Raw genomic sequence first — 23,567 nt, 5'->3', positions numbered from 1 at the left:
ACTAGTGAACCACCTCAGACCTTTTTTTTTTTTTTTAAATGGGTGGGGGAGAGAAAGTTTCTAAAGCCACTAGCAAACAGGAGCAGCATGGGTTAAGCATTAAAAAGCCGAGTCTGCTGTACACCCCAATACAGCAGCCTTCCCCGAGCACCAGCTGTTTGGGGCTCGTAAATTCAAGTGGGACTTCCGACATCGAAACAAGCTGCCTACACGTGTAACTTGGAGCTGAGCATGCTCAGCAGGACAAGGACATCTACAGCTTCAAACAGTGTGTGGGGGGTGACCCTGGCTGGATGCCCCAGGTGCCCACCAAAGCCACTCTATCACCCCCCTCCTCAGCTGGACAGGGGAGAGAAAATACAATGAAAGGCTCGGACAGGGAGAGCTCACTCACCAATTACCATCACAGGGAAAAGAGACTCGACGTGGGGAAAATTAATTTATTGCAATCAAACCAGAGTAGGGTAATGAGAAATAAATCCAAATCTTAAAACACCTTCCCCCCACCCCTCCCTTCTTCCCGGGCACAGCTTCACTCCCAAATTCTCTACCTCCTCCCCTCCAGCAGTGCAGGGGGATGGGGAATGATCAGTTCATCGCACATTGCCTCTGCCGCTCGTTCCTCCTCAGGGGCAGGACTCCTCACACTCTTCCCCTGCGCCAGCATAGGGTCCCTCCCACAGGAGACAGTCCTCCACAAACTTCTCCAACATGGGTCCTTCCCACGGGCTGCAGTTCTTCACTAACTGCTCCAGCCTGGGTCCCTTCCACAGGCTGCAGTCCTTCAGGCACAGACTGCTCCAGCATGGGTCCCCCTCAGGGTCACAAGTCCTGCCAGCAAACCTGCTCCAGCGTGGGCTCCTCTCTCCACAGATCTGCAGGTCCTGCCAGGAGCCTGCTCCAGTGCAGGCTTCCCCTGGGGTCACAGCCTCCTTTGGGCATCCACCTGCTCCGGCATGGGGTCCTCCCTGGGCTGCAAGGGGACAGCCTGCCTCACCATGGTCTTCCCCACAGGCTGCAGGGGAATCTCTGCTCTGGCACCTGGACCACCGCCTCCCCCTCCTTCTTCACTGACCTCGGGGTCTGCAGAGTTGTTTCTCTTACATGTTCTCACTCCTCTCTCCAGCTGCAGTTTCTGTGCCGCAGCAACTTTTTTCCCCTTCTTAAAAACATTATCCCAGAGGCACTACCACCATCACTGATGAGCTCGGCCTTGACCAGCAGCAGGTCCGTCTTGGAGCTGGCTGGCCCTGGCTCTGTCAGACATAGGGGAAGCTTCTAGCAGCTTCTCACAGGAGCCACCCCTGCAGCCCCGCCAGTACCAAAACCTTGCCACGCAAACCCAGTTCAAACAAGATTAAGCCCTGGTTTTGGAGCGGGAGCTAGAGAAGAATTGTCCTGTAATTCACAGCCTTTTTGTACGAAGTGGGATATGGCAGCAGTACTCCCAAATCCCCACCCTGGGTGAAAGGCACCGATGGTGTCAGAGGTGACAACGAGCACAGGTTCCCATGGATTTCTGCCTGCATCCATCCTTCTACAAAGAAACCTACTACAAACCGTTTGCCAACATTTGTTCAGGCAGTAGGAAGTAGCTTAGTACGTACAGAATGTTGAAACACTCAAACACAGAAATACTTAATTATCAAACTTTAATTCATAAGACTAATCTTACAGAATAAAACAATAGGATAACCAGTCAAGGTTACACTTAAAAAATCCAGCAGTGCAAATCTAAGACTAAATATTTGTCATCTCCCCCTCCCCTGAAAGAGGCAATAGATTATTTAAAAATACCATAATACATGGTACTTACATATTCCATTTAAAATAAATCTGCAGTGGACACAAATATCTAAGACTTTTTTTAAATATAAAACCAAAGAATGAATTGCTTAGAATATGGATAAGACATAGTGAACTTCCATGAGCCGCAGAAAGCGAATCCTTGGCTATAAGGTAAGACGGCCATATGTTTCATACAAGACTTGCTACAGCTCTCCTGGTCCCCCTCCTCCCCCCCCCCCCCCCCCCCCAATGACAAGGACGTTAATTAACAAAACAAGATGCTAATGACCTAATCCTAACAGGTGGCAAAAGGCTGGAGTACAAAACTTAAAACAGTTCCATTGGAAAAACCAAGTTACAGAGGAAGAAAAAAGTAAACAGAAGAAGGAAAGTTTGGAAACAAACCTTGCTCCACTGGGTTGGCACAGGGAGCAACCGGAGCAGGGAGCGTGTGCTGCGCCTGTGCCCGCACAGCTGCGTCACCAGCGGTTGTACAGGAACACCGCGACCAGGAAGGGGAGAGCACGGAACAGACCACCACAGTATGGCACCTCAACAGTGTCACTGCAAGTGAATTGTTTCTCTTTGGCCCTTAAAGTATGAAGAAGCAACAGATACTAACTGCATCAAGTATAAAATCTAGCAGGTTGTGTGCGTGTTACCAGTTATAACGTATTGCGTGTTAACAGCTTCTTACCTAGTTCTTTGAATTCAGATCACTTTTTCTCTTCCATCATCATAACATCCTTATTTTAGTTACACATTTCTCATCAAATGGTGTCATTAATGGAAATTGATGATTTACTTCAATCTTAAATTTGATATGAAAAACTTGCAAGTAATACAAGATTTTCATGCAAGATACTGTCTACGTTCAAACCCAAACAAAGTTTAGTGATGTACTTTTGGATTCCTAATGCAACACTAATCCAGGAACTGTACGCTTGGGATGCACACAGAAGGAAGGAATACTAAACTCAGGACAAGGAGAGAAGAAACCTACAGCACTAGGCATGGAGAAGGGAAAGGGATGGCATGCAGGTGAGCTGCAAGACGCAGTGCCATCGAACAGCGTACAGAGAGCTCAGGGGCTGCAGCAGGACTACTCCCTATCAGGATGGCAGCAAGGAGACGCACGCTGCCTGGGAGCTGGGAGCAGCTGCCGGTGTGGCATAGGAAACACCGGCTTTGTTCTGTGGAAACCCACGTTTGCATTACGGATGCTTTAATCCCCAATTAGTAAACCCAGCAAAGCACTCAATACAACTTCATAAGGAATCGCACCCCAAAAAGCTCATAGGGAATTACACATATAGAGAAAAGGGAACCAATCTCCATTGAACGGACGTTGTTAAATTGCAATTTAACTGAAATAAACTTTTGCGCAAGAATCACCAGATGTTACCATAAACTTCCTACAGAAGATTACAGGTTGGATCTCAAAACAATCTTTATGAGCGAACTCAAAATACTGATTATATTTGCACTTTACTCACAACGCTTGTGTCTTACTGAGGACTAATTGCCAAATTCCTCCACAGGACCATTTGTTACACTGAATCTGCCTGGGAGACGATGACAGATATCACAGAGTAAAATCCAAAGTCAAGAGAGAGGCTAGCAAATGGCTCCCCAGTTAGGCAAGCTGTGACACTATCAAACTAAAGAGATGGTGTTCTCTTAGATGTTAATGATAATTAGTTAATGTCAGTAATTGCCTTGGAAAAATCAGTATATACCAGAAGAAAAAGCTCCACATCATTCTGAAAGAGGAAGGACCTTAACAGCAGTGTTGAAATTAATATTCCACCTGAACTTAGCAACAGACCCCCAAGAAACCTACTATACTAAGCCAACAAACACCAATTAAAGCATTTTACATAAGTACCACTTCCCTGTATTTTAATTCAAACTTTGCACACAGAACAAAAAAGTAAAACAATTTCCTTTTTCAAATCAAATCCAACTTGAAAAGAAGCACCTAAATAGAATCACATTTTCTTAGTTTATAGTATTTTCTTCTCCACCTTTAAAACTGCTTTGTAACCAAGAGTTTTTATATTCAGTTTCTTTTGAGATGATTGATTGTACCTGGCACAGGATGCAGAGTAATCGTGCCCTTGGGAAAGGAGCAGACAGGAATCTTAAATATGGCCCTGTACCCCATGCCCAAGGTGCCCTTCTTGCCTCGGCAGCGGCAGATCAGGTATCTGCCCTCCCTCAGCGCTAGCAGCAGAACGTACTCACCCGGGTCACTGCATAGAGCACAGAAGCCGCAGGAACTCTGGGGAGGAGCTGGAACTAAGATACATGCCCTCTCAAGGAGCAAGCAAACAGAAGAGTAGGAAAGGAAAATGGAATACAAACGAATGCACAGACAGGTCCAAGCAAGTCAAGTAGCAAGTGGGAGCTGATAATCACAGAACCAACAAGATAACGAGTGCAAAGGTGACCCCAAGTGACAGAAAAAGCTAATGTCACCAATTTTCTTTATACTGTAGTGTGTACACTTTCCACCAGGTACTGAATTTTAAATTTAAGCCTTAACACCAGGACTGACAATTAGAAAATAAGAAGTGTGATAGCTGCATTTAATTTGTAATGTTATCTCCAAATAACTCATGCCAACTCCACTACCTGCACTTGCTTGCTCCGAGTGTCAGAAGGGGGCTGTTCCAGGGAGCTGACAACAGCACTGCCACAGGAAGAGCTCCTGTCTCAATGCATTTATGTCAAGACACACTGCTGGTGGCTTGTATACAGAAAGGAAATATCTCAAGCTACAAGAGTAACAAGCACATCACTAGTTTATATGTAAGGTATGAAACACCTTTAAAATCCATATTGCATGAATGTTCTAACTGAAAATACAAACCAAAAGCTGCTTATGTTGCTATCAAGAGTCTACAGGTAAATACGTAATCTTAACACATACCATAAAGTGAACGCTTTTCCCAGTCTCTCAAATAAAATAAAATAAAATAAATACTCATTTAGGAATTTGCACCTGCTGAGTTTCAATTGGGCTGTTTCAAGGAGAGTGAAAAATGGACATGGACTATATTAAGATCAGCTATTCCTAAAAGACTGCTTCTCCAGGAGTTTCACAAAATGTTGAGCTACTTGCACTGAGCAATATCAAGCCTACAGTGTTAAAAAAAGAACAGCGATCTGTTAGATGCAGGTTTAACACAGAGCAAGACTGATTCAGTCTGACTGCACAATACAATCTGTTAAGGGTGTGCACCTTTTCAGGACTGAAAGGTCCATTCAGAAAACCTGAGATAAATGGCACATGAATTGCTGAGATGACACACAGAACGTCACAAACCAAAGGCGAGGAGCATTATTTCAGACAGGACGAGATGCAAGAACTGCCTGTAAACTTGAGCAAGAGAAAAGCTGAAAGGCGATTTAAATTTCAAAAGATCAGTTGCTGGATAGATATTCTAAATTTGGTAAGATTCACTGAATAAGATCACTATAAATTTTCAAATCCAGGTCACAAAAGACTACTGCAGTTATTTAGGATCCAAAACAGCATCCAAGCTTCTCTCTTCTCCGCTCTCCCAACCCCCAAACAAGGCAGGAAGGTCTCTTTGGTTCACTCCCTTTGCGAGATCTGTGTCACTGCTTCACCCCGCTCATGCCTGACAGCATTATGCAGCGCATTCTAGAGCTTTTTTCAGTCAAACAGGTAAGTGTCATCGCAACAGCTGCAAAATGATTCTGGACTGCAACATGCATGATCAAGAAAATGCTCCTAAAATGTAGCACCCCCAGGGCAGGAGGCAGAACAGGAGCAGAGAGGTATGCAGGTGGGAGGGGAACAACTAACATGGCATGAAACGGGACAGTATGCAGCCCTGGGTCAGTCGCTATTACAAAACATCCACAGTGGTATTCATTTGCTCCAAACATGCTACACAGAGTACCAACCCAGAGCTTCTAGTACTGAAAAAAAAGGTGAGAGGAAAAAAAAAAAAAAAAAGCAGGGTATCTTTGGGTAAAAAAAAAAAAAAAAAGTTTTGCTATCAGAGTCAAACCTGAAATAAAAAGGCCAGCAGAATATGGCTTACTAAACATCGATTTTGCATACTGTTTAAAGTTTATTTTTAAAAACTGTTTCTGAAATTCTCAGTCACAACCAAGTAACTAAATTAAGTCTAACGCTTGTAACTGAAAGATTATGAAAATATTTGTTTTTGTTCAAACCATGTAAAAAAGCCTCAATAATACATTGTAATATTTTTTAAACTAAATTGGAAGATCAACTCTCAGCAGATTTAAGTGTATTACACACAATATTTTGCAAATTAAGATTTATTGATTTCCATTGTATTTGCTTTAAATATGGTTGAAGCTGACTGCAGAAAAGGGATGGTGAAATTTTTAAGTTAAAAGTAAACTAATGGTGAAAGAACATCACCTCTGGCTTCCATCAATGCCTCGTTTATCATATTTTATTAATAAGTTCCAGGACTATCACATCCAGGGATGTTGGAGGCCTCTCCCAGCAGTGTCCTTAGTTTTGTGTCATTTTCCTGTGCCAGAGGTGAGCGTGCTTTCAAAAATACTGCCACTTTCCCAGCACCGTGTCTTTGATTGCATCAACATATTGAGTTGGTACCCAATAGACCCAGTAGTAAGATGCTTCTGTTGGGCCCAGCTGAAATGCCTGCAAAGTTAAAAATGACAACATTTACAAATGGGAAACAGAACAGCTTATACCAGTGGACAGATACAGCTTACGCACTACAAAGTCAGACAAGTCTGTTATATCTACTGCCTCCTTCAAACACCTGGTGCACACTACAGTTATTTGGTAAACATTCCTCAGAGAAACAAGAACTGCAAAGTACCCATTAAAATGATGAGCTCTTTCCTTTTACGATATCATAGCAGCAACAAAAACTCTTGGCCAGTTTCAAGAACATGAGAAATTACTCTGGAAGACACAATCTGAAGCATAACTCAAAGTCTCTAAAGAAATGACCAGAATGGACAGAGTTGAGAAGCCAAACAGGAACTAAGGAAGACAACGACCATGTTTTCATAGTTGTAAAATTTCACAGTATTTTATATTTAGACATAATGTCCTATTCTCAACTTATGTCAGTATACATAGGAAGAGGAGCACCATGGCATGCCAATAACCTCTATCCTTGCTTTAGGATAAAAGTTTATTGTAGCATATTCCGAAGAGGACATTTTCTTACATGGGTGATCAAAAATCAAGTATTTGGACAAAGACTAGATCAGCGCCCTCCTGCAGACAATAATTTTAAGGTATAACATTTCCCCTTTCTTCCCCTAAAGAAGGAAACAGACTTACCTAAGGAGCTTACTTCAACATTAAAAGTTAGTTACTGTACTTTGGAAAGCAAGACCTCAAAAAACCCCATAGATTAAAAGAAACAGCCAAAAATTCAGTAGAATTATTAGAGCTCTCTTCTTCAATGTGTTACCTTTCTAGACCCGATACCAGTTTTTCAGAAAATTACATATGGGAAAAAAATATTACAGCATCAAATCACTTTTTTTTTTTTTTTTTTAACCTCCAGCAAGGCCTGTTATATTTATATAGACAACAGAAACCAGAAATCAACCTAGAAACCAGAAATCAACCTAGATATAGGAAAATACCACTAACATTAAGAAATCATGAGCTATATGGAGTATTTTTACTGTTTTAACATTGTTACAAGACAGAAGATATGAAATAATGCTTAAGCACTTAACGTTTGTGTGAAACCAGCCCAGATTTCCACAGTGGCAGATACTCAATATGCCACCCAAAATATTTACAGAATGTCCACATTCCCACCTTCCACAACACATGAGGCTGATATTACTATCCATCTCCAGCTTGCTCCATTTTAAAAGCCTTACTTCTGTGTATTTGCATGAAGTAATTAGACTGGATATTATTAAAATAGAGACATTACTTACCATCATGTGATAATCCTCATGTCCTTCAATAGGTTCACTCACCACATTTTTAATGGACCCCATGGGTAACTTTTCTGTTCTCTCTACATTAAAATTGATCAAAGTATTATTTGTGATACATGAGGAAGTAGTATGTCATATTAATTTCAAATACCACCTCCATTACTTCCAAAAAAGCTCCTCATGTCAGCAGTCTCCTCTTTGGGTGAACTTTGGATACCTGCTGCTGAGAAGCCAGTCTTCCCCATTATCACATACCCCACAGCTGGCATGCTAATAATTTAAAGGAGTCCAAAACCATATCACACAGTTCCTTGCATTTTATGTCTCTGCATCACATTAAGTACTTCAGTGTACCTGATTCAGGCCTGAATTGAGTGATGGGAAAACCCGGCTTTATTTAATGTTTCCCCATAAGGAACTCAACTCGGACCAGCAGGATTACTTGCCATAGTGAAAGCTGGTCCAGGTGTAAGAATATTCAGGACTGACTACCACGGATTATACTAAGCTCTACAGAAATGACAAGGCTGAAAAAGCTGAATGAAGATAGATAGGCTAACTAACTCTTTGAAAGCCTAGTCCTGGTTTTACCCTGAGGCAGTGTTCAACTGTTATTATAAAAGCACAGGGAAGGAAATATTAATGAGTAAATAGGGAAAGAAACAGAAACTGAAAAAAAAAAAAAAAACAAAACCCAAAAGGTGACTACAATTACACAAGAGTAATGTCAGCCAGCCAGAGGCAACCAACAAGAATGACAAAGTATATAGTTCATGGCAGACTTTATCTTTCTCAGTTCTGTCCTCACTTCTTTCTGAAGACTTAACTCCAAGATCCTTCCTTTCAGTTCCAGGTTTCAGTGGCAGCCTAAAATTATCTTCTTGGATATCAGACAGAGAAAGCCATAAACACTCTACAAAGGAGAAACTGAACTACGAGTTCCTTAGATATATCTAACTAATTTGTGTGATCCAAAAAAAAAAAAAAAAAGTACCTACCTAGAAAAGGCACACAGGGAGATAAACTTAGTGATGTAAAGTCAAATAATCTCTACCTCAGTGCTGTAACTAAGCTGACTCCGAAATACCCCAGACTCGCAACATTCATTCATTGAGTAAAATCTTACTTTGTACTCATTTAGCATCCCGCAAATCAATTACTCTTCACATTATCTCAGCAACAGACAAATCCGTATTATCAGTGCCTCTACGAAAATGACACAGAGCAACTGAGCAACATCTACCTGTACCAACCCTTAGACTACAAAAACATAGTGATCAAAAGTGATCTATGAAGCACAGGGAGGCTGCGTGGGGGAAGAATCAGTTTCAACTTTCCGGGACTAGCAAGTGAAAAACCGTGCTAACACCCAGTTGGTTTTATTCTGGCCCTTACATGCTGGCATCTACCATGAATTTCTCAGAGCAGGAAGGAGGTTTTCCCAACAACAGCAAGCAATTACAACCATTCCCTAGAGGAAGCAAGCTGCTGCTAATTTTGGGAAGTAGGGAAACAGGTTACATGAAAGACACGATGACTACAAGAAGAATCAAGTGTCACAGCTTAAGAAACACTAAGAACACCACTTCAGAAATACTAAACTTGGAACTCATCTAGAAGGTCAAGGAAGAAGATTAATTACCCAAATACTAAGCAAGCATTTACAACAGATTATCAGTAACAAAAAGTTCTGCCTGCCCAACCTATAGATGAAAAAAACCCCCAATGTCTCGCTCCATCACTTAGCCCAGGAGAAAAATCACTGCAACTGGTACCAAGGGAGGTTTTAAAGACAAATAAAACTTCACAGTCAAGTCTGTCCTACAGAGAAAAGGTCAAACACTTCCGAGATTTCTGCTTACTTTGGAAATAATGTAGCAGGTGGAGGTGCCTTCCAAAGCTAATATTACCATCCAATTAGGTTACTTTACTGGGACAGTGAGCAAGCACTTCTATTCCTCTTGCTCATCACTATAATATTGCCCCATCCTGGTCAAACTAAAGGAGCACAGCTTCCTTTGGAGGCAGGGGGTTATCTGAGATGTCCTCAGCAATGCACGTTATCACCACAGCACTTTCAGCTCCTCCTGGCACCACTCAAGATGGTAAACTGATTCCTCTGCACAGCAACACATGCCATAGTTTCTGCAGTTGTACATCACTGAAACAAGACACCCAACTAAATTTGGTTGGAAGGACAGATAATGACAGAGATGCCAGCACTGCTAGTTTTAATGCTGGTCCTAAGATTCTCTTCCGAGTCTGAGCCAAATCATTGAGCCTCAATATGATGCTGGCATCAAACCAACATTTATGAAGTGCTTTTGAGATATGCTAGAAATGTCAAATATTGTAATTTACATTTGGAGCTACGAATAGCACACTGGAACATTAGTCTCCTGGCACCACCGAACTCAAGTGTCCTGGTTTCAGCTGGGATAGAGTTAATTGTCTTCCTACTAGCTGGTACAGTGCTATGTTTTGAGTTCAGTACGAGAAGAATGTTGATAACACTGACATTTTCAGTTGTTGCTAAGTAATGTTTCGTCTAAAGTCAAGGATTTTTCAGCTTCTCAAGCCCAGCCAGCGAGAAAGCTGGAGGGGCACAAGAAGTTGGCACAGGACACAGCCAGGGCAGCTGACCCAAACTGGCCAACGGGGTATTCCATACCATGTGATATCACATCTAGTATATAAACTGGGGGGAGTCGGGGCAGGGGAATTGCCGCTCGGGGACTAACGGGGCATCGATCGGCGGGTGGTGAGCAATTGCACTGTGCATAATTTGTATATTCCAATCCTTTTATCATTACTGCTGTAATTTTATTAGTGTTATCATTATTAGTTTCTAGTTTTCTGTTCTATTAAACCGTTCTTCTCTCAACCCACGAGTTTCACTACTTTTCCCGATTTTCTCCTCCATCCCACTGGGTGGGGGAGTGAGTGAGCGGCTGCATGTTGCTTAGTTGCTGGCTGGGGTTAAACTCAAGAACAGAAGTAAAATATCAAGTAACATTCAATGATCTGGGAGAATGGCATTTGAGAAGAGGAAGGAAAATTTAGTTTTGAAGTTTTACAATACCAACATTAAACATGTACCAACCTAAACACAATTGAGTCAGACCAGAAGCTATTTCTAGGTCACACAATGCCCTTACAGCCCAAATATCAATTATTCATCTCAAAGTTTTAGAGTTGCTCACCTTTTGTACCAATCCATAGCTGGTCTTGCTCAAGTTTAAAGGTCAATCTTACTTTCCCCCCTGACTTGTTGTACATGCCAGATAATGGCACTGTTGGCAGGCGCTCCTACAAAGAGGCAACATAGTAAGTCACGGTGAAGGACTTTAACAGGAAAAGCTATATCCTCTTAACTTTTTAAGCATAAGGATTATCCATCTTTCCAGTTTTCTGCTAAGATGGCAAAGAACAACTGAAGCAGCAAAGAAAGGTCTCAAACCACAAAAAAGTCCCTCTCTTCTGATTATGACAATGTCTCAGGTTCTTATTTACTTACCTGAACACCTTTAACAGAAGGCATCACATCATCAGGTTTTCCTTTATCCAATACTTTTCTGTGTTGCTACAATATAAAACCAGAAATTAGAATTTACAGAAACACAACAGAGCTTTTCAATTTACTTCCAGCTGCACCCTTGATATCCCGATAGCACTAAGAGACAGTTAAGGACTATTCACAGTCATTTATCACACAGGAAACGGTTAATTTTCAAAGTTAACCGAGCACTTTCAATGACAGTTTAAAGAAATTATATAAATGAATAAAACCCCAATATAATGCAAAGGGTAACATCCCTTCTAGAACATATATAAATATATATCTATAAAAAATTAAAAAGTCCCGAGTCCCACTTTAATATCGTACATGCTGAATCAACATAGTTGGCATTTGGCAAGACAGTTTTAACAGTCAAGTGTTATATCCAGTGAATGGCAGAAAATCCTCCACATCTGACAGTGCAACATACCGCAACACAGCAACAAACCAGAAGAGATTAGAGCAGTAGTAACTAAGAAAACCATGCTCACAGCTTGTAAGTCGCTGAGTACCTTTAAACAATGATGGAACTTACAGTGAACGTGAACTATGATAAATTATAGAAAAACAAAAGCACGTTTCATAAAGGTTGCAGTTCAATGATGCACTATTTAATTTTTAATCAAATTTATTTTGAGGAAGGTATGGGGCCGGTAATACCTTGAGCTGAAAATCCTTTATCTGCCCCACAACACTGCAGCACCGCCACCAAACCAAGCCTCACTGCACTGTACTTCACTCCCTGTTCGGAGGCAGCACTTCAAGATGTGAGAGGAGTATTCAACATCCATGTTCCCTTCAATGCTGGGACAGCTGAAGGAACTGCTCTCTTGGTGTTTGTTTTAAAGGCAGTTTTTGGAGATCAAATTCTTTTATGCCAACAAAAATTAGTTAGTTTTTAGATATAATTAATTTCGACTGCGTTTCAGCTAATAACCACAAAATATTTCTATTATTTACCATTTCTTGTCTGAAATGCTAGGCCATACCTAGCACCAGCACAAGCGGCGTCTTGCAAAGCCCCAGTCTCCGCTAGGCTAAACGTTTTTCTGCTGCTAGAACTCCTCTGCACAGAGCCCTTCTTCTATCGCTTAGCTGTGAGAAAAGAAACCCCAGCCTGCTTTGAGGAGGAACAGGACCCAAAAGTGACTGCAGAGCATTACATGAGAACCGCGTAAATCCTACAGCTCCCCCACACCAGGAATTATCGAAACATCAATAACCTTTTGTCTGCAAAGCGGCTCCTTTTTATTTTCTTCAGCTTTGACCTCCTGCTGAGCAGCTTCTTTGGGTGTATTTACTGCTAAAACATCATTGATAGTAGAGCCAACAACCATTATTTTCGCTCCGTTTGTTACTTTGATTTCCCGCAACGTTTTCTCCTCCGGTAGTAGTCCCTTGAACATAACTTTCTGCATAGCAGGTGGAAGGCCTAAGAGGCAAGAATAACGATTACCAGACCGCCAGACAGCGGCAAGAGGAGGCGCGGGCTGAGGCGGCGGCGGCCCCGACAGACCTGTGAGCGAGTGGATCTTCTGCTTCAGCTCGGCCCCCGTGCTGTCCAGGCAAAACTTCACGTCGTACTTGTTCTTGTTCCAGATAACCTTCAGCTCCACCAGCTCCTTCCCGCTCTCCGCGTCGCCGCCGTTGCTGACCGACGCCTGCGGGGGATCCCGGCGCTCCTCGCCCTCCGGAGACCTCCCCGCCGCCGGCGAGCCGGCCTCTCCGCCGCAGCCCAGCGGCAGCTCCTGCGCCTCCGCCTCCATGCCCGGCTCCTCGGCACCTGGAGGCGAGCGGACAGTAAGAGCCCGGCCAGCTGGGGAACCTGCCCCGGCCCTGCCCGGCCCGCTCTCCAGCCCCGGAGCGCCGCCCGGCGCCGCGCCGCCCGCAGACTGCCCGCGGCCGGCTCCCCGCTCCCCGCACCGGCGCCTCCCCTCCCCTCGCCTCGCTCCGCCCCGCCCCGCCGCCTCGCCTCGCCTCGCCCCGCCGCCGGGACCGCGGGCTCCTACCATCGGCAGCAGCGGAGGCGGCGGCGGCGGCCATGATGATTGTGTACAATCTGCCGCGGGGCACGCCGGGAAACGCCCGCCGCCGCCTGCTGCTGGGCCGCGCCGGCTCCCGTAGCCCGCCCCGGTGGGCGGTGCGCGACCCACAGGCCGCGCCCCCGGGCCCACGGCCGCGCCGCCCGGGGACGCGGGCAGTGGCGTCCCGTCTCTCCGCCCAAGCGGCGGCGGCCCTACCCCGTCCCTCACCCGCCGCTGCCGACGCCTCACGGCAGTAGGAGGAGGGTGGCGGCGCCTTTACGGGGCGCCCCGCCCCTCCCGCCGGGCCGCTGCGGGCCAGGGGATTGGCTGGGCGCTCCCGGGCGGAAGCAGCGCCCGCGGCCACGTGGGCGGCGCGGAGGGATGGCGCGAGCGCTGCGGGCGCTGAGGGGCGCGGCGGGGCCGGAGCGGGGCCCGGGGCCGGGGCCGCGGGTGCGGTTCGGGCCCAGCCCCACAGGTAACCCCCGGCCCCTCGCCAGGCCCGCCCCTCGCCCCACCACCGCCCCCCCTCGGGGTGGGGGCGGCGGCGGCGCTTTGGGTTGGAAAATGTGAATTCAGACACTTGAGGAGCGTGTGCTGGGGGCAGGGCCGGGCGCTCCGCGGTACCTGCTGGCTCTGTGGGGTTCGCCCCGTCGCTGTGGAAATAAAGGAGAGCCCGAAACGGGTGCGGGAAGGCGGGGGGGGGGGGCTCGGGGAAAGGCCCCGGTAGCGGTGTTTCCTTCCGAGCATGTGCCAGTGATTTCCAGGTGACTTCAGGGAATCCGTTCTTGGAAGGCCGTTACCAGTAACTGGGTTCCACAGCAAGGGCCCCCAGAGTGTCTCTGTGCAGCACGCCTGCCTGCCTGCCCCCCCCCCCCTTAGGGTTTGATACCGTTTTACGTTTCAGGTGGCATTGCCCTTCCAGCTCTTGTTTAAAAATCTCTTTATTGGGCCTTAATTCTTGCCATGTCCTCTGATTTCCCCATGGTAACAGGTTTTCTGCATTTGGGTGGCCTTCGGACTGCTTTGTACAATTATATTTTTGCCAAAAAGCACCAAGGGACCTTTATTTTGAGAGTGGAGGATACAGATCAAAATCGAGTGGTGCCTGGAGCTGCAGAAGGGATAGAAGATATGCTGGATTGGGCAGGTATTTACAGACACCTTTCATTCTTTACTTACTGAAAGATTCTCTCCTTTTTAGGGACTAACAGTACCCAAATTGAGAGTATTTTGCCTGATAGCGAGCTGTGCAGCGTTTCAGGTGATGAATTAGCTGAAATGTAGTTATTTCTACAGCTGGGCATCAGGGAAGTCCTACTGGAAGTATGTTTCATAGCAGAAATAACTAGTTAGGCTTGGTTTCTTTTGGCTGTGTTGTCTGACACACAGAAAGATCCAAATCTGTGGAAGAGGCCCAATGTGGAGTTGTAACAAAGGCTGTGCACAAGAGACATGATGGAAAGGTCAGAAGTTGGAGCTCACAGACCGCACTGTAAATTTATAGATTGTTTGTATAAAGAGTATTTGCTAAAGGGGATCTGGAGGTGTCAGTTTTCATTTTGAATCTTCTGCATCCTTCTGAGCCTAAGAACTAGAAGTGAGAGTGATTTTAGAATACAGAATTGTGATAAACTTAGAGCCAGATCCCACAGATGCTGCCGTTAATGGGTAGGTAAGCTTGAAGAGGCTAGAACTTTGCTGTTGAGTAATAAATTTGGAATAGGTAAAATAATTGGCAAAGATCTCAACTGTATTTCTGTGGTATGAGTGTCCTTTACTATAAAAAGGGTGGATGCTACTTCGTATGTGTACGCCTGACTGCATTTTGCTCTAGGTAGTATATCAGAGCTGCTCAACTGATGTGGTTTAACCCCAGCCGGTAACTAAGCACCATGCAGCCGCTCACTAACCTACCCCCCCCGCCCAGTGGGATGGGAGAGAGAATCGGGGGAAAAAAAGGTAAAACTCATGGGTTGAGATAAGAACAGTTTAATAGAACAGAAAAGAAGAAACTAATAATGATAATAACAGCAATAATAAAATGACAACACTAATAAAAGAATTGGAATATACAAAACAAGTGATGCACAATGCAATTGCTCACCACCTGCTGACTGATGCCTAGTAAGTTCCCGAGCAGCAATCCGCCCCACCTTGGCCAACTCCCCCCAGTTTATATACTGGGCATGATGCCATATGCTATGGAATATCCCTTTGGCCAGTTTGGGTCAGCTGTCCTGGCTGTGTCCCATCCCAACTTCTTGTGCCCCTCCAGCCTTCTTGCTGGCTGGGCATGAGAAGCTGAAAAATCCTTGGCTTTAGACTAAACATTACTCAGCAACAACTGAAAACATCAGTGTGTTATCAACATTCTTCTCATACTGAACACAAAACATAGCACTATACCAGCTACTAGGAAGACAATTAACTCTATCCCAGCTGAAACCAGGACATCAACTATTTACTAGGTTTTGGTGTTTGTTTCTGCTTGTTGCTTCACACACAGTACTCTAAATTCTGAAGATGTTGGCTGCTGTTTATCTTCTGAGTCCAGGGGAATCTGACTCCTGCACTAGACAGATGCCATTAGCTGGCTGCCCTGGAGCAGAAACCATCTTTGGATGCTCTCTAGAACCTTGCTATTTTGTCTTTGTTCAGTGTGCTCCGATGGTAGGTTTTGCTCTGCCTTTTTACGGGCTTTTTATGTCCCGTCATACTGGTATTTCAGGTATTCCCCCTGATGAGAGTCCTCGCCGCGGTGGTTCCTTTGGACCCTACCAGCAGTCACACAGACTCGACCTTTACAGGAGAGCCAGTGATGTGCTTTTGGAGAGAGGCGTGGCGTACCGCTGCTTTTGTACCCCTCAGCGCCTGGAACTGCTGAAGAAGGAGGCTTTGCGGAGCCAGCAGACCCCGCGGTAGGGATTCCTTGTCCCCTGGGTGGCTCCCTCTGTGCTGCACACTTGCAAAAACTTAAGACAACGTGTGTGGCAATAGGATTGTAGTCTCACTGCCCATAGAGAGAGAAGCTGGTGCAACCCTTCGAGGCTTAGGGGAGTGAGCTTCAGAGATGAGATCGTTTGACTGGACACGTAGTGGGCAGGTTACAGCTAAAATTCAGGGATCAGTTTAGAGTTTTGGGAATGTAAAAATGGCTGATGGGGTTGGCCTGTGTTGAACTGAGACCTTTGTTCTCCTTTCTCAAAGATACGACAACCGGTGTCGGCACCTGACGCCCACAGAAGTGGCTGAGAAGCTGTCACAGGGCCTTGACTGGGTAGTCCGCTTCCGTCTGGAGAAGGGGGTGGAACCCTTTCGGGACCTGGTCTACGGCTGGAACAAGCACGAAGTGGCTGATGTGGAAGGCGACCCAGTGATTCTCAAGGGGGACGGCTTCCCCACTTACCACCTGGCAAATGTGGGTGGATGACCATTACATGGGCATCAGCCACGTTCTGCGTGGAACTGAGTGGCTGACTTCGACGTCCAAGCACCTCCTTCTCTACAAAGCCTTTGGCTGGGATCCCCCTCAGTTTGGTCACCTCCCACTGCTTCTGAACAAAGATGGTGGCAAGCTGTCAAAAAGGCAGGGGGACATCTTTCTGGAGCGCTTTGCTCGGGATGGCTACTTGCCAGAGGCCCTCCTGGACATCATTACCAACTGTGGCTCTGGATTCACAGGTAATGAGAACAGGCTCCGTACTTGCTAGGACATTTCTTGATGCTGACTTTGGGGAACGGGTTAGGTTTCTTTTAATAGCCAAGAAATTTGACAGTGTTTGAAGGGGTCAGGAGACGGGTGTCAGACGACCAGTCTGTCGCTGAAATGCCACCAGGGCTTCTGCAGAGCTCCTGTGAAGGACTGGGTGGTGTGCTGGAATGGTGGGAATCTTTCTGCCGCTGTGCAGCTGTTGTCATGGTTTAACCCCAGCCAGCAACTAAGCACCACACAGCTGCTCACTCACTCCCCCCCAACCCAGTGGGATGGGGGAAGGAATTGGGAAAAACAAAAAGTAAAACTCATGGGTTGAGATAAGAACAGTTTAATAGAACAGAGAAGAAGAAACTAATAATGATAATAATAATAATAAAATGACAATAATAATAATAATAATAAAAGGATTGGAGTATACAAAACAAGTGATGCACAATGCAATTGCTCACCACCTGCTGACTGATGACCAGTTAGTTCCCGAGCAGTGATCCCCCCGCCAGCCCCACTCCCCCCAGTTTATATACTGGGCATGATGCCATATGCTATGGAATATCCCTTTGGCCAGTTTGGGTCAGCTGTCCTGGCTGTGTCCCATCCCAACTTCTTGTGCCCCTCCAGCCTTCTTGCTGGCTGGGCATGAGAAGCTGAAAAATCCTTGGCTTTAGACTAAACATTACTCAGCAACAACTGAAAACATCAGTGTGTTATCAACATTCTTCTCATACTGAACACAAAACATAGCACTATACCAGCTACTAGGAAGACAATTAACTCTATCCCAGCTGAAACCAGGACAGCAGCCATTTAAATTGAGTCTGATGCTTAATGGGTTCCCACTTGGGACAACATTCATCTCAAGGTGAAGAAACTGTCTGTGAACTCTTGGGAAAATGTGTTTTCTATGGTTAATAATTGCAGTGTCATGTATTACACCTGTCACACTTCTCGTTTAACCTGAAAGACCATGAGAAGTTGAGTCAATGTCTCCTTCTGTTGCTCTTGCTGTGTGGGGATCACAAATTAACTTGTGTTTCAGGAACTCTGCTTGGGAATGAAACCTTTCTTGGGCAGTGGAGCCTCCTGGCTGAGTGTTGCTTCTTTTTGGCTGACTGATGCAAGGGGCGTTCCACTGAAGAGCCAAGCAGAACATCCCAGTTTCCAGTTCCTCACCAGTAGTTAGCAGAGCCGGCTCTTAGGGAGAGGGCAGCTTTCCCTCCGTGCCTGCTACAAGTTCCCTCCTGTTTGTCTGGGTACATCCCTGTTAGCACTGCGAAAAGTGGCTCTCCTGTGCCACTTCTTCCTTGGGTGTACTGCTGCTGCCCCAGCCCTGCACCTGAGGCTTGCAATGAAAAGCAGTGATGCTAGTTCTCTGTGGGAGAGTGGGTGCGTATCATTCCCTTGTTGGGTTATTTTGCAGAGAAACAGATGGGGAGGACTTTGGAGGAGCTGATCTCACAGTTTGAAATAGACAGAATTACAACCCATTCTGCCCTCCTGGATCTTGAAAAACTCCCAGAATTCAACAGGTATAAATATCAGTAGTAACTTTAAAACTTAATAATCTGTACGTCAGTGAGAATTTATTCCTAGTACTTGGCTTTGCCTGGAGATTTTGTTTATTGTTTCAAGCACGGTCCCAGCACAGCAGTTTTTTCGCTGCGCTACAGCAAAGTACGAGTTTCTGCTTACGCCATTCCTGCCTCCTCTCCTGTGCTTGGACACTGGTGTTGGCACACTGTAAAAACCTGGCCAGATGGTAGGTGTAGCTAGGAGGATGCGAGGCCCTAAGTTTAGATTCAGAATAACATCTAAAAAGAGGCAACACTTCCAGAAGGTACTTCTGCAAGTACACTTGTATGCTATGGGGATGTTGTGCTGCTGAAAGTTGCCACATCTTTTGTTCACTGTGGTGCATTAGTGCTTAAGGCTTTGATGTACGATGTCTGTCTGGAGTCTAATGTTGCTTTTCTAACAATTCTAGTTTTAATTGTTAAATATTGTGAGACTGGGCTGATGAAATCCAATCTAACCCAAAGCAGTCCAAAAGCAGTTTTCTTTGTTACAGGATTCACCTCACTCATCATATTGAGAATGAAGAGCTGCGACAGAAGCTAATTAGAGAGTTGCAGTTGCTGGTGGAGCATGTCTATGGGGATCAACAAGTGGATCAAGAGGTCCTAGAAAAGGAGTACGTGGAGCGAGTCCTCCTGCTGAGAAAAGTATGAGCAGTGATAGCATTGTGTCACCATTCTGGGGAGCTGAGGTTTTGTGGGATTCCTGGATGAAGACTCAGCTGAGTCCTGGGCACTGCTTTGATCTGAGCTCTGAAGCTCCATAGCCTGCAAATGGCAAATGGCTGTCACTGCCAGCTCAAGTGGTCGTGTACGTGCTGACTGCCGAAATCCGATGATATAGTTAGCTGACCTGTAGGAATGGGCATGGTGAATATCCTGGTGGTCTTTGCACAGTCATAAGCTCATCCATACTTTGCTGGGCCAGCAGAGAGCTCCCTCACCAGAGGGAGGATGGATGTCTCCCTGCCATGGAAGCAAATCACAGGATTGTAGGACATTTCTTGGAAGACCTCTCTGGTTCCTGCTCAGAGCAGGACTGTCAGTAGTGCTGGATCAGGTCAGCTGTGGCTTTGTCTACAAGAGTGGTGCCAACCTCCAAGCTGCACTTCTCCTCCCAGAGCCTAGGATGTGGCTGGCTTGTGGTGGGAAGGTCCAGCACCCAGGGCCCCTCGTGCCAGGAGACTGCTCACCTCTAGCTTTTGCTGACTGGGCAGCATAAGGTGCTTCTGCTTTGCCGCTGCTCCATGCTTTGGAAGCAAAATCAAAGCAACCTCTTTGCAGAGGTAGATGAAGCTCTTGGTTAAACTAGTGGGGTTTGCGCATTGGGAGCCCTGGTCTCACGTAAGTGGCAGAGTGCCATCTGTAAAGGGGACAGAAGATATTGTGGCTCTTCCCAGTGCCAGGAGGAGGGTGAGCCCAGCTGTTTCCAAGCCTGCCCCTGGGATGCTGCTGTAGTATCTGGGGGATTCCTTGTGAAGAATAAAGCCTTCTTTATAAGGGCAGGAAGAGATCCGACTGTTCCAGCGTGAAGGCTTCGCTGTGGCAGCGGGACAGTGACTCATGTGACTTCCCACTGTCTGTTGAAAGGCAGCAGATGAATGTGGCGAGCCACTTCCCCGGGCTAACTCTGAGTCAGCCCGCACGCGGCTCTGCAGCACGGGTACAGCCACGGCCCTTTGGGCTGCTTCTGTGTCCCTGCTCACACCAGGTGGTTATGGGTGTTAAAAACTCAGCCGCCTAAATGTCATCGATTAACATTTCCTCTGAGCAGTACGGAGTACAAGGCGGTGTGTTTGGACCCTCTTTAACTGTTTGTGAAGTCTAGACAGGATGTGTTTGCTCCCCGCCAGCTTAACCCTCAGCCTTGATAGCTTTGCTTCCTTTTTCCAGGGTCACATAAGCTTCCTGAAGAACCTGGTGTCATCTGATTATTCTTACTTATGGGTTAGGCCCTCGGTGTCCCGAGAGCAGCTCCAAACTATTTCGGCAGAAGTAGATGACATAGGAAAACTAGTCTTAGGGTAAGTGTCTCTTCCCAGCTCTGTACACAGTCACCTGCCTGCCCCAGAGCATCACTCTTGGCTGTTCTATTGATGTTGGACATGCTTATAGTTCTTATTTAATTTGCTCTACTTTGGAATGTGCTGTAGTTAATAACTGATGAGAAATTCTGTTTTTAATTGAAAGGCAGCTTGCCAGTGGGAAAGCTCGCATCAATGCTCTCAAGCAAGAATTGTCACGTCTGGATTTTGTAAGGCACCAAGCACAGCAGAGTTTGTGTGCCAGCATGGAGCTAATGAAGCTGTGGTGTTAGCACGGTTTTCTTGTGCCACCTGATCTCCCGTGCTTTTTGTCTGCTGTAGCATCAAACTGGAGAAGTGCAAGGTGGTTTTCGTCAACGTGTATTCAGATTATGTAATGAGACTTCTGGGTCTCTGGACCCAGTTTGTGTCCAGCTGGAATCACTGTCACTTCTGAAAAGCTCACCCCTGGGGGGCTTTTCCTGCTTCCATTTCTTTGTTTCTAGCTAGCAGTCTGCAGTTCTGTCTGCTCAGAAATATCACTGGGATGGTAGACAGTCCTTCTGTACCAGGGAGTTTTGTGGTGTTTTGCCAACATGTTTCACTACTGCCCCATGTCCCTCTGCTACTCCACGCCTTGCAGCTAGACGGGGTGGTATGTCCATCACCTTTCCAGTTCAGATCTCACATCTGGACTAAAATGAGCCCTGAAAACCAGTTTTGGGAGTAATTAAGGTGGCAGTATCTGCAATTTGAGCTACTATTTCCAGCTGTCTGTAAAGTTGGTTGCCCTCAGTCATTTGTCACAGCTGAGTGGTGACTGAATCCAAGTGATGGTAATTTAAATGTCAATACTCGCTGTCCTGCGGGGATAATAGTACTGCTACCTACAGCTGAGTAGTATCAGTGATGGCTCCTGCATCTCTGAAAATCATATTATTAAAAAAGAAATCACAAATACTGCTTTTCCTGTGGTTTTCCATGTCCTTGGCATAATTTTGTGATTTAAACTTGATGCTTGTCTTTCTGAACAAACTCTGCTGTTGAAGTAGATTAAAGGTATGGTTTTGCAAAGCAGAGTCTTCAGCAGCAGTATCGAGGTAAAGCAGTCCCACCTGCCAGCATAGGAGGGTACCTGTGTACATGACCAACGCTGCAATAAGCAGAGAGAGTGCCCTGGCACAGAGCAGGAGTGAAGGGCAGGGAAGTTTACCTTGAACCACTGCCGTTGCCAGAAGATTTTTGCAAAACCAGTCTGAGGTTGCTGGCAGTCATTGAAGTCATTAGTCATTTTTGGGAAAGGATCCTGTGTTTTGTATGTCCCTAGACTGTAAGGACATCTTCTTTCCTAAAGGCTCATGACAAGGCAGGCAGCTGTTTTGACCATGGAGGAGTTGAACAAAGACCTGAGAAGCCTCCAGAAGCAAACCAAGGAGACTAAGTATAGCAGCGTGATGCAGCTTCTTCGCTTGGCTCTCAGTGGGCAGCAGGTAAAAAATAAAAATTCTGGGACTGGGACCTTTTTTTTTTTTTTTTTTTTTTTCTGAACAGCTATCTTCTCTCTGATTACAAGGTACTGGTATTCGGACATCTTGTGAGAACTGACATCAGTTTCTGTTATGAGTAAATGTACCGATATACAGCAATTCTGGAAGAAAGAGCTGTTGAAAGTTTCAGAAAGGCAGAAGTTGTCAAAGCATGAATATGCTGGTACCAAATCTGAAGTTAGAAAAAGCTCTGGACCAGCTGTTGGGAGTGTTGGCAAGGTAGTAGGTTTTGGGCAAAACTGGGATTTTATGTGCAATCTGCTTTTACAAAGTTCAAAAACAAGTTTTACAAAAGTTCTTCAGAGCCTAATCCTGGCTTACACCCTGGCATCAATCTTTCTGGGTCAGTTTGACCATTCTTAGCATTTCACTTCAGGAGAGAAAAATCCCAAACCCTTGTTTTGAGATTGCTAATAAAACCCCTACCCTTGGTCTAACAGCAATCTGATAGCTAATCACTCTGTCGTTTCCGTCACGATGATGCATAAACAAGTGCTGAAAAGTGTAAGTTTCCATTTGTACAATGACTTCTTATGTGTTTTCAGCATGGACCGAGCGTTGCTGAGATGATGGTGACTTTGGGACCCAAAGAAGTGTGTGGACGAATACACAAAGCACTATCTAGCTAATACAAGACAGAAATGACACTGACAGCCAGCCCACGGACTCAGATGGTGTAGGCAGCACGTGTCATTGTCCTAGTCCTGTATTTTTTGATCTCAGTATGATGTATCTTTTATCAGATGAGCTAGGCTTTAGACCAGGCAGGTGTCACCATGATGTTTCCAGGTCTGTATGTGTCTGCACTAAGCATAAGCCACTTCATCTGGGAGAGAAACCAAATACAGTTTTAGGTCCGTCCTTCTGCTTTCATTTCGTGCAAATGGCCTGGTTTCCAGGTTGGGAGAAAGAGACATTTATCAGCGTTTAAATTCAGACCACGTGGACAGAAAGCAATGCTATTTCTGATACCAGCATGGTTCCTCTCAAGCAATTGGTCTCTTTTTGGAGAGGACCTCACAATCAGGGTACCTACACCTACAACTACAGAGGTCCCCAACAACTAGCACAGGAAGGGTATTTTTATATATATAAATATATATATATATAATATATTATGTATATTATAGCTGCTGCCCTCTTAGCTGCCCTGGTGTCCTGCCAGGCTGAGTGAGCTGCTCAGAGAGAGGGACTCCCCTCCCTGTGTACTGTGTCATGCATGTGGTTCTGCTAAAAATATTCCTGACCAGGAGATTGGGATGTTTTTTCCTCTTTTGGATGGTGACCTTTTAATTATTAAATTAATACGGTGACTTTTGATTCTGTTCTCTCCAATGTGTGCTTGCTTTGCATGCCAGCAAGGGGAGGAGCAGTCGGAAGTGGG

At 45.6% G+C, this 23,567-nt stretch overlaps 2 protein-coding genes across 3 annotated transcripts; one reads left to right on the top strand and one right to left on the bottom strand.

The window, feature by feature from the left end:
* Window positions 1-1,635: 1,635 nt before the first annotated feature.
* UBFD1 (ubiquitin family domain containing 1) lies at window positions 1,636-13,514 on the bottom strand. Of its 2 annotated transcripts, XM_030001862.1 has the most exons (7): window positions 13,312-13,449; window positions 12,819-13,085; window positions 12,526-12,734; window positions 11,261-11,326; window positions 10,947-11,052; window positions 7,741-7,823; window positions 1,636-6,466 (listed from the first exon to the last, which is right to left on the bottom strand). In XM_030001862.1, the coding sequence occupies exons 1-7, from the start codon at window positions 13,343-13,345 to the stop codon at window positions 6,356-6,358; spliced, it is 876 nt and encodes a 291-aa protein (XP_029857722.1). In that variant the 5' UTR covers window positions 13,346-13,449; the 3' UTR covers window positions 1,636-6,355. The 2 variants fall into 2 exon arrangements, with proteins under 2 accessions (XP_029857722.1, XP_040976178.1); XM_041120244.1 differs by lacking the exon at window positions 7,741-7,823 and having other exon boundaries at window positions 6,096-6,466; window positions 13,312-13,514.
* On the top strand, window positions 13,514-23,503 carry EARS2 (glutamyl-tRNA synthetase 2, mitochondrial). Its single transcript, XM_030001861.1, is given in 10 exon segments — window positions 13,514-13,801; window positions 14,318-14,473; window positions 16,055-16,244; window positions 16,534-16,747; window positions 16,749-17,007; window positions 18,459-18,567; window positions 19,107-19,260; window positions 20,506-20,636; window positions 21,991-22,126; window positions 22,729-23,503. Coding segments are annotated over 10 exon segments (1,527 nt in total). The 5' UTR covers window positions 13,514-13,707; the 3' UTR covers window positions 22,813-23,503.
* The last annotated feature ends 64 nt before the right edge of the window (window positions 23,504-23,567 follow it).

This window comes from Aquila chrysaetos, chromosome 25, assembly GCF_900496995.4.
Source record: "Aquila chrysaetos chrysaetos chromosome 25, bAquChr1.4, whole genome shotgun sequence".
NCBI lineage: Eukaryota > Metazoa > Chordata > Aves > Accipitriformes > Accipitridae > Aquila > Aquila chrysaetos.
Note: the sequence above shows the minus strand (reverse complement) of the source record. Positions and strands in the feature narration are given on the sequence as shown.

Excerpts from the sequence above, each read along its gene's own strand:
- UBFD1 (XM_030001862.1), bottom strand. The coding sequence starts at position 13,345 with ATGGCCGCCGCCGCCGCCTCCGCTGCTGCCGATG. Across the intron at positions 11,053-11,260 it reads CTTCTGTTAAAGGTGTTCAG|GAGCGCCTGCCAACAGTGCC; the intron begins GTAAGTAAATAA and ends GCCTCTTTGTAG. Across the intron at positions 6,467-7,740 it reads ATGAGGATTATCACATGATG|GCATTTCAGCTGGGCCCAAC; the intron begins GTAAGTAATGTC and ends TTAACTTTGCAG.